Source organism: Carassius gibelio, chromosome B20 (assembly GCF_023724105.1).
Source record: "Carassius gibelio isolate Cgi1373 ecotype wild population from Czech Republic chromosome B20, carGib1.2-hapl.c, whole genome shotgun sequence".
Lineage (NCBI taxonomy): Eukaryota > Metazoa > Chordata > Actinopteri > Cypriniformes > Cyprinidae > Carassius > Carassius gibelio.
The window spans coordinates 9412815-9424300 of NC_068415.1; the positions used below are offsets into that span (position 1 = coordinate 9412815).

At 36.2% G+C, this 11486-nt stretch overlaps 1 protein-coding gene across 1 annotated transcript; it reads right to left on the reverse strand.

Annotated features, from left to right (window-relative positions):
- Positions 1-1427: 1427 nt before the first annotated feature.
- lmx1a (LIM homeobox transcription factor 1, alpha) lies at positions 1428-11395 on the reverse strand. The gene is made up of 7 exons (XM_052586287.1): positions 9501-11395; positions 4276-4493; positions 3341-3519; positions 2897-2974; positions 2514-2598; positions 1886-2044; positions 1428-1798 (listed from the first exon to the last, which is right to left on the reverse strand). Exons 2-7 carry the CDS (start codon positions 4433-4435, stop codon positions 1662-1664), a joined length of 798 nt encoding a protein of 265 aa, XP_052442247.1. The 5' UTR covers positions 4436-4493; positions 9501-11395; the 3' UTR covers positions 1428-1661.
- Positions 11396-11486: the final 91 nt, after the last annotated feature.

Sequence of the window (11486 nt, forward strand, 5' to 3'; positions counted from 1 at the left end):
GGTTTCCTCGAATGGAAATTAACAAATTTCTGAATAAGTACTAGTTCTACGAGGACATTTTTATTTAGCCCTATTACATTATTTTTAAATAAATATTACACCTCCAGTTATTAGAATAACCGTTACACGAACATTTGCTTATGAAAACAAATTTTTCATCTCATCTCTGCTCTGCAACCTCTCCTGACAGGTCCACATGACAGGAACAGACAGTTAAATTGTTCCTGCCCAGTGACTTGTGCCTCTTACATCTGGAGGTCTGATAGCAGAGTAAGAAATGTGAACCTGGTACAGACAGAAAAGGGTTCATTGCTAGGGCAAAGAGGCACAGTATGAAGGGCTTTCTATCATTGCAGCATACCTTACATTTTCACCTGACATTATTCTCAACCCCTACAGTAGGCCTACACCAAACTGGAACATGGGTACATTCCAGAAGGTCAGCCTCATGGCTTTATGGGTGGTCACATGCAAGCCCATATAAAAATACAAGAATTTATGTTGGCTTGATCTAATAAAATTACTAAATAAAAATCACTATTCATGAGAGAACATGACCAGATGTGGTGCATATTTATGGGTATTTCTGATACTGAAGTGTGAATCTAAAGATCTGGGCAATGCTATGCCCTGTGGTGGACCACCATCTGGCTCTGGTAAAGTGCCATAAAGATATGCATCATGATACGAGGTGATGAAAGCCTAGACTAGGTATGACCTTGAGTTTGGAAAATGTAAATTCTTCACCCACACTGCAATATAGTGTGTGATTGTTTGTGGATATTAAAAGTTACAGTCTCATAGGGACAAACTGCAAGATAAATCCAAATTTTACTTAAAAATTTTTTTCATATAATATTTCAGATTAAAGATGTAAATTGGGCTGCAATTAGAAACAATGGCATTTTTAGCCTTTCATCTGTATTGAGGGTCAGGAGTCGGACCTCTATCACAAAAGTGTGCCTATTTGATACACTTATTTTTATGCTTTTTTGGATGTAAAAGGAAATAAATAAAATTTACTTACAGAGTTGTTTAAATCTGAGTCTGACACACAAAAGGAAACATTTGCCACGTTTGTTTTCTGCAGAAGATTATGGATAAATATCCATCTCATCCAGCGGTCTTTGTGTTTTCTGTCTTATAAAATGCCCAATTACTATTTTGGTGTGAGAAACTGCTGCAAAGATTCACTGTGTGAGTGAACTGTCCGAAAGAATCAAAGTGAGCAAAGAGTTTCAGATCTTTTTGCATTGACATCACTGACAGTATAAAGATCTATCACTAACATTTTACTGGAGCAAGGCAGGAATTTCACTGTAGTAAAAATTATGCCTATGGCAGTTCAAGTTAAAAACAATTAATCAAGAAACAATCTTGACAGATCTTTGGCTATTTCAAATACCAGGTGCCTAAAAATAGAAGTGTTGTGCCAGTAACCTTTTTATTGTAATTCAGTTACACAAATATTACACGCATAAAATAATAAATACAAATTACACAAAGAACATTTTTATCACAGTACATTTTCGTTGAACAATCACCACCACCATTTCTACCCTAAAACATGCAAAAGCAGAACACACACAAGCATATATACACACAAACACACACACACACTCTCCTCATACAGTATCTTTCCCAAGCTGTCTGAATGATGCTCAAGAGGCAAAATATGAATCTTGCATTGAATACAACCGGTCAATGGGTGTTAAAAGGGAGGGTTCACTGGATGACATACAGTCTCCAAAATGACACAGAGGGTCACTGTCTGTATCGTCATAGAGTGTGTCACAACCTATATATAAAGAGAGAGAAATGGAATGAGAAAAAGTATGTCACTGCATTTTTACTGTATTTTGTGAGGCTAGTGTGTGTTTTGTACCATAGGGATGCATGTGGTCTCCAGGCATCTGAGGAGGGGTGAGCCCTTGTCTGAAGGGGTCCAGCTTGAAGCCCTGTGAGTCTAGACGGATATTCTGCTGGGTAAGTGAATATGAACCTGCACACTCCAGCTCAGCAGGCAGACTTCCACAAGAGGGCGCTGTGGTCATATTAAAAAAAATAACTTTGAGTTATTAGTCTCTCGCATTTTAAAAATCATTACTTATTACTCGTTTCAGAATGTTCAGAAAGCATCCAAACGTAGCCTAATGTTTATAATGCAAAATTATAAAATTGAACATCCCCTTCATCCATTCTTTTTATCTAACATTCATTAAAATGGGAACCTAAAAAACGTTCTTACAACGTTAATGTGTTTGTTAGCTGGGAAAGTTGGTACAAAATATAGCGGAAATTTCTGTCCCTGTACAAAGCTTAAGAATATTTAATAAAACATGAACTGTTAAGATTCGGTTGTTTGGTAACTGTGGCTGTAACAATCTTGGATGCATTACATGACCCAGGGTTAAAAGTGCTGCTAATTACAAGTATGAAACATTTTTTTTAAAAGTGGTGTTTAAAATGAAGTTAACCAAAGCAAAGCATAAAACGTTTATGAATTTATATACCAGTGTGTTGTGATTGGCTATCCCTGTTCTCCTGAGGGGACACATTTTGCTTCTGCTGCTGTTGTCTTCTTGCCAGTTTTTTCATCTACAAAGACAAGAGATTGACATAATAAAAACGTTCACATATAGTAATGAGAAAACTAATAAGAGAAAATATCCCTTTATAATGCGAAGGAAGGCAGAAAACACACAGGAAAGGAAATCCAAATCTAATCTAAGGTGATCTATATATAATATGTCATCAGTTTCCTACACGAGGCAATAACACAGCTTGTTTCCTTATTGGCAAGCTCATATACTGCAGAAAGAGGTCTGTTATCAATTGCATAAGTTGATGCTCTTTCAATGAGTGTGTTTGTCTGTGTCGGTGGGCATCACATTACCTTGGCTCTTTGGTTTTGGAACCAGACCTGAACGACTCGTACGCTCAATCCTGTCTCTGCTGCCAGCGTCTCCCTTACCTTACAAAAGAGAGAGAGACATAGTGTGACCTTCATGGTCTACGGGTCATGTAGGCTAACTGATGAACTGACCCACACTGGAGTATCAGATCAACAAAGATAGATACAGCAATGCAGTCCAGAACAGCTGCGGCTGCACAAAAACCTCCTTCACAAATCTTACAGTAAAAGAAACATTAAAAAAACAAAAGATTAATCTATAGAAGTAAAGCAAAGCTTGATGCTTTAATGAGATTCTTAAACTATTACACAATACAAATTGACAGTATCTAAAGTAGTTTACTTTATAGTAAGTCAGCGTAGTTATAAAGTAAGTAGTAATATTTGTAAAATATTTTACGTTCCGTTATTATTTAAATAGCGGACCTTTCGACATGGTTTGGATGAGACCTCAAAAGAAGCTTTGAAAGCACGTCTCTGCTGTGTTGTGAGAATGGTACGAGGCCTTTTAGGTCTCTTGTGTTCCATGTCTCCTATTGCGTTAGACTCCCCTGTGGTCTTAATGTTGTCTTCGTCATCGTCCTCCTCACCATCTTCACTTTTACCTGTAGTTAAAGAAAAAGAGGTATGTAATGCTTAACAGCAAACAGATCTTCACTAGAAATAATAATAACAATAATAAAAACTTAAGCTAATTAAGCAACCAATATCTGTTTGAACAGTTAAAATTATTTAACAGGCTTACAGTAAGAAATACATTGAAAATAGTGATTCATGAATAGGCATCTATACTACTTTTCAAAACTTTGGGGTCAGTAGGATTTTCTTTAAATAAATTAATATTTGTAATCAGCAACTACTGTATGCATTACATTTATCAAAAGTGACAGTAAAGACATTTGCAATGTCACAGAAGATTTCTATTTTATATAAATATTCTATATATTACTCTCTTTCTCTCTCTCAATATATTCAGATATATTAATATTATTTGTTAATTTATAGCATTATAATATTCTGCTTTATTCATATAATTTATTAACAATATATTTGTATTTATTACTACTAGTACTATTTTTATACATATGCTTCATTCTTAAATCTAGTGTAAGCACTGCAGCGCCAGTGAGTGTATAGTGTACCCGAAATGTGTGTAAAAACAGTGGGAGTGGGTTAAATCCTGGTACTGAAGGACTCCAGCACTGCACATTTTGGATGTCTCTTTTATTTAACGCACCTGATTTATATAATCAGATCATTAGCAGAGGCACCATGAATTTACTCAATGTATCAGATGAGGAAGACATCCAAAATGAGCAGTGCCGTGGTGCTCCAGGACCTGGATTGTTTTAAAACAATACCTGAATCGGAGGTGGTAAGGCTGGCCAGTTGGTTGTGATAGTCTCTGGCACAGAAAAGCCTGTCCCCTGTGAGCACACAGCGGTCTCCCTTCTGCAGCCTGCAGCCGCACACACAGCAGCAGAAACACCGCAGGTGGAAAACCGCAGTGCCTGCGTGCATCACCAGCTCGGCCGGAGAGATGACCTCTGCACAGCCCTTACACCGTACCAAAAACAACCTGACAGGAAAAGAAAGAAGGAATTAATATACTGAAAAAGAGACTTCATTATACAGAATAAACTGCTTTTGAGATCGTTTAATGAATCGACAGCGTATAGGCTAATTTGCCATTATACATAGTTTTGGATTGATACATTTTTTGTGTCTACACTGAAAAAAAAAACAATTGATTTTATAAGAGAAGACATGAACAATTTTGTTAAGGGATCTCTCATTCATTTCTAAGGAATCTGCAAACAATATTTGATCTTCACACAACTCTGACAGAAAAGCAAGGCTGTGATGTGTTATCAAGGCACACATTATCCAATGGAACAGCCATGGACCTTGTTATCTCCCAATAATAAGACCATGGCTGTATCTGAAATATAGAAGTGAAAAACTGTTTGTGAACATAGGAGTATGTACAAATTCACAGTATTCATAAAACAGTAGGCAAACTATTACTGTTTCCTGCGAGATTCTGAAGTGCACATCTGATGGACACTTTTCTATCCCATGACACCCTGAGAGAGGACTTGTGAATTCCTGTGAACCAATGCAACTGACCCTAGTAGGTCACATAACAATGACAACATGACTAATGTAGTACATCCGGATCACATTCATACCATAAAGAACATACTTATTAATGGTCACTTATGACTTACTTATTTAAAAGAAAACCTACTCAGAGAGTGTGCGATTTCGGATGAAGTCCATCTCTGGTACAGCTGTAATTATGACAGTGTTATATATACAATATATGAACTGTAAGGTGGCAAAAATACACAAAATGACACGTAGTTGCTTTAAAATCTTTTGATGAAGAGTACAAAGAAAGATTTTGTTCTTCTGGGATGTTTTATGTTGATGTACCATCAGAGATTCCAAGAATGTTGCTGAGTCGCCCCGTCCATCAAAAAGTGAGACAAGAACTTGCCATGTCCCCTACACCCAAAAAAAAAGCTATGCAGACGCATACCCCCAGCATGGTGAGTGTGCATCTTAGCGCCTGGCAACCAGAGCTGGGTTTCAGTGGGTTAGACAGAGGCGGCCGGCTCCACGACTGTGTCCGGGGCAGGACTCCCGGGGTGGGGGGAGAAAGGAGCTCGGCAGGCCATGGCTCCAGACGGAGAGAAAGAATCACGCCTCCCGGTGGGCGAGGCTGGTCCAGGGAATGATCTTAACTCGACTTAACCAAACCCAGACAAAGGAGGGAGCTGGCCCAGAGCCTCGCTGCCATTGTCCTGCCCTGGCAGACACCACATTTTCTGTTTGTCAAACTGGCCTGAGATTTCCGCGCCCGGAGGGGGGGGTGGAGAGTGGAGCTGTAGTTTAAGGTTTGGTGTGAGCGTGACAGGGAGGCTTAGAGAGAATGACCCCTAGAGGTGTGACAGCTTCAGACTTGGGCTGACAGGCTACTCCTTAATAGAAGACACTAGAGGCAAAACAACTGTTTTTCATGTACCAGTCAATTTTTATATTAAGGGTTATTTTGCTTCTATATCTTTTTTTAGAAAAAGCACACATTATTTATTATACTTTCAAAGTTCACATTTAAATTACAATACATATCTTCAACGTTGTTTTCTTAAAATGCACCAAAAAGTAGCACTACAAAAAATTTTCTAGTAGGTTCTCACAGGTTTGTTCATATAATATTTGTCTGATTGTATTTCTAAAAACGCCACTGAAATGCTCAGATTTTTGTTCTGGAAATGTATGCAAATTAGTGCATATCAAATGAAATAACACATCAATTGAAATATATTTAGACATAATAATTTAGAAAACTTCCTTCTGTACTGTGATCAATCAACTGGGGAAAGTGTTGATATCTGTAAAACATTTTACCCTGTTTACCTGTGATGTCTTCATGCTAAAAAGTCAAGTAACTTTTATTTACATAGGATAAGAGGTTTCCATTTCAAGCACAGACAGTACTGAAATACTGATTACTGTATGTACACGCATTAAATTTTCGGCTGTGTTTCTTTTTTACAATTTGTACCAATTATAAGCTTTTGGCTAGAGATCAGCGGGTGTTATTGTTGGTATGCGTATCTCAACTAGTTGCATGGGAGCATTGCAGTGTGTTCACATGCAGACAGCAAAAATTCCTCTGATAAGTATGAATTGAAACATCCCAAAGCCTTGCATTGTTGAGAACTATTAGTGTTGCCCTGGGGTTGCTGTGGAAACTGCTGCGAGTTCTTTAGGGTTCAGTAGGAGGGACAGAAAAAAGTGCTGCTCAATAAACTCAAGAGCATCTGTGGTATGTGAATGCAGATAGCAGAATATGCCAATTGCATGTTTGTGTATTATAGATATAGTAGATAAATATAAAGTATACATAGTTACAATTAAGTTAATGGTTGCATTGACAAGATAAAAAAAAATATTTTGATCTGGAAGCATTTGTGTTGATATATTATTGCAACTTGCTGAATCAAAGCTTGAATCTATTTCTCAAACCTTTTTGGACATTAAGTTAGAAAAAGTAATATGTTGTAATCTATATAATTTCACATTATCATTAAAATGATAACACAATTTACATAATTATAAATAATGTCCTTTTAAACCAAAAAAAAATTCTTTGAAAAACACATTTGACAGGTGTTTTCTACCTTTAACAAGAGTTTTTATTTCATTTTGAAGGCAAACTTTTCTTTAAAATGAAACCAAATGGAATGTTTTACAGAAGAGCATTTTTAATGCTAGAATTTAATTATCTTTGATAATGTGACATGATCTATATAAAAAACTCAATGAATTATTTTAACATTTGGTAGTAATAATAAAAGTCACTGTAAGTTATATTTTATTCTCATAGTGGCTGCTTTCCATTTAGCTTACCCAATCAGATTTGGTATCACAGGAATAAATTACATGAATTAATATAATGTTAAAATAAAAAAATAGCTTGTAAGAATACTTCCCAATATTTCTATTTTTACTTTTTTTATTATTATTATTATTTTAAGCAACCCTTCTTTTAAAAAAAAATCTTACTAACCCCAAACTTTTGAACAACAGTATAAATGTTTAACAAATTAAACTCATATTATATTTGAGAGTAATAAAGGAATCGAGAATCACTAAAAAAATGCACTCTTCTCGTCTGGAGATCACTATTATAACTACTTAACTTACTATTCCTATAAGTCTAAGCATCACTTTAAATCCAAATTAAATTGATCACTGACCCATTTACAGTAAAGCTGCTCCTTAACCTGGTCAGTAAGTGCTGGGTCAGCGTGCTCTCCACCCCTGAGCCCACAGTTAAGCACTGGGCTACTGGGTAGGAGTGCCAGCCAAGCACTGCGTATGTGGCTAATTGGTCAGGTCAGATATCTCACGGTCGGACGGGCATCAAGCAGGGGCACCACTGGGCACCAACCTATCCAGATGCCTTGACATACTTCACACGCAGAGATCCCCTCTACATACACCCCCTGCCCAACACACAAACACACTCATATTCTACCCAGAACATATGGCCCGATCCTCCACACAGCCTCAGCTTTTTTATTATTAAGAGCACAGTGGTCACTTCTCCATCATTGTTACTTCGGCTGATAGACTCAAAATGTGAGTATTCATTATGGGGTTTGGCGAAATCAGAGCTTTTTTATTGAAAATGTAAACTTTTTGTCAGATACGATACATTAGCCATTTAAATTAAACTTGAGAACTTTAGATGGTGATCAGAACTCAAATAGTGTCCATAACTGCACTCGTTTGTATTTTCCGGGTCATTGCGCTGTGTCACTTCACACACTTTTTTTTTTAATATGGAGGTGAGAATGTGCATATGAGTGTGTGAATGAGAATCAGAGTGAGTTTTGGGGGTAGTAGGGGGTCCATGCACCGTGTCGGTGTGGCCATATGCTGTCCCCAGCTTGCCGTTGCCACACCGATGGGTCCTGCTAATTTAACACATCTTGACAGCGTGTCAGTAGTGCTGTCCTCCTGATCTAATGGTGTGTGTTTGTGTGTGAAAGCCTCCTCGCATTCCATGGCCCACCGCGACCCTTCCTCCTGCAGTCACCTTGTCTTTCAGGAGTTCTGTGCCAAGTTCCCCAATACACACAGTTTCTATCTCACTCAAAAAACACCAACACTCATAAAATGGGCTATATAAAAATATTGTTTGTGTAAACAGGTATACAATTATGTGCTAACAGAATAGTGCATGTGTAATTTTAAACTGCATGCTGATGTAATGCATTGCAAAATTAAATTAATCAGCCTTCCATATCCAAACTTTAGAGTTAAATAAACAACACTACCATATAAACAGGAATTTAAAAAAAAATCTAAAGTTATTTACTGCATCATTACTAGACAGTGGCTAGATATGTGAACTGAAACCTTAACAATAAAATTTTACTGGCTTTATCTACAATGTATCCACTGAAATATTTACATATTGATTATTTCTGTCATTAAGTCATTAAAATGTTCTTTCGAGAATAATGTAAGTGATTGTTGCAGTGCTTAAATAAAGTATAATAAATTAATTTTTTCTCTTATTTCAAAATAGGTCTGTCAACTCAATTTCGTTGAGAAATAAAACTGATAGGCTATAGGTTATTCATTGTAAGCTCTAAATGTTAACAAAGGGGGAAAAAAATCCAGCGCACTCACAAATGCATTTCTAAAAAAAATTCAAGCAGTCAATTATATACACAGAGAAAGTCGAACATATTTCTCGCAATAATCTCGTCCCATTTTTCTTTCTTAAGCATTCAGTTTATTTATATATATATATATATATATAAGCGAAGACAGAAACAAATATTTGAAAATAGCAAAGCAATGAATAAATAAATAAAAACAACAATAAAGAAATTAAGTTAATATGAAGACCTAGCCAAGTTTAGTTTCATCTCACTAGAAGAAGCTTATAATTACCTTGGACTCACGTCACACTTTCCCGCGTTGAACTTCTAATAGTAATTAAGTTTGAATTAAACGAAATCATTGTTGAGACAAACAGTAATAATAAGAGTCTTACTTCTGGTAGTCTCGCTTGCAGTAGAGTGTCTTGTTGCGAAGGAAGCAGGTGTCTTTCAGAGGCTCGCGACATGATGCGCAGTGCAGGCAGCGCTCGTGCCACAGTCCGTCCTGCACGCGGAGCAGGTACCTGTCCCGGATGAGCTCATTACAGCCTTCACACACGCTCTTTCTCCACGTCTGCAAAAAAGGCACATTTATAGTGCGACTGTATTTAAACAAAAATATTAATTCTTAAGTGTAATTTACAAAATTGTATATTGTTTTAGCTGCCATCCTTTTAAAATTATACTATCCCAAGAAGATGTGAAAGTAAAATAAATTAAAGTTGAATGTAATTTAAAATTAGAAAAATAGGCTAAATATTGAAAAAAAAAAAAACTTCATCCACGAGCATTACAAAATGAAAACTATAAGCACCATCAGAAATACAGAACAAATGAGATTTCGAGTTTCATTAAAATATTTACTTCTAAAATTATTCAGGCAAACATAAAACGACTTGCGACATCAAAATAACAGTCAGTGCGCATAGCATTATTTACTGTCACATGTCAGCAGATTTATCAAGACCAGTAACTATGGCCTTCTATTATACTGTACATGACAAAACTTTACCAAAACTTTAAAAAATGCGATAGGATTAGACATACATCCACCTACCATTGATGAGAAAATATCCTTTTGTCGCTCCGAGTAACTTTCGACAGATGCTTAAGTTGTAAAAGCACACAAAAGCTCCATATGAAAATAAACCTGTGCGTCATTTACTCTCTCTCTCTCTCTCTCTCTCTCTCTCACACACACACACACACACACACACTTAAACCTCTCTCCTCCCATCAGGTACAAAGTATACAGCCCCCTTTTTTTTTTACAACTTGTGATGAACTCTAAAAAATTAATAAGATAAGATAAAAAAAAACAAAAAAAAAACATGAATTTTGAACAATAATGCCCTGTTTGGGTTTAAGAGACCCCAAGGCAATTTCAGTTGCTAAAAAAAACTCTTACTGATTAAACAGTGATTACAATTATTATTGTTTTTATACAATATATTATAGATAAACTATAGATAAAGACGGTTCAAACATGCCCTAAAAAAGTTACATTAATTCTGCTTGGGGTCCATAGAAATGTGCATAATTAAAAAAAAAAAACATTTAACAGATTCACAATGGGGTGCAATGCTGCTTATTGTATACTTAGATTTATTGCATTTTCCACAATTTCTTCTGCATGCTGGATAGCCATTCTGAAATGTAGTATATGACAAAAAAATGGGGTTAAGCTTATATAATAACTTTCCGGCTATACTGTTTTTGCTAAGTCAAATAAACATATTAAAATAGTCTGAAAAAGAGGGTTATTTCTAAATGAATATGGTTTTTACATGCGCATCATTTGGTTCTCTGTGATACAACCCAAACAGACAACCAGTAAAGAAAATCTTAAACATTTGTTTGGAGTTCATATTATGGTGTCATGACCAGAACCGACCATATAGCCTGCAACGATCACAGATTACATAAAGATTATATCATTTGAAATGGTCTTATTTTTTAAGTTTAGAAAATATATTTAGAAAAGATTTTAAGATATAAAAAAAATGGGGGGAAAAAATCGTATACTCTACTTTCCCACATGACAGTTCAAACTGGTTTTAGGTTCAGATCCCTTTCCGCGCTGGAAATGAGAAAGCCACCACAGCCACACGATGTTTTGATTCGTAAAGTGGCGCCATCTAGCGGACGGAACACACTGCGCCAGATAAGGTATATGATGCAGTGTTTTGCTAAAATCTCATTTATTTGAGATTGAGATATTTAAAATTGGACAACACCACATCTCAAACAATGGCCTGCTCTTTAAAGGCTTTTGGTTCTACCGGGAAAAAAAGTTGGATGCTCCAGTAAAATAAGGACAGACAATAATGCCTCATTATCTTTTACTCAAAAACAAAACAAAACAACAACAACAAAACACA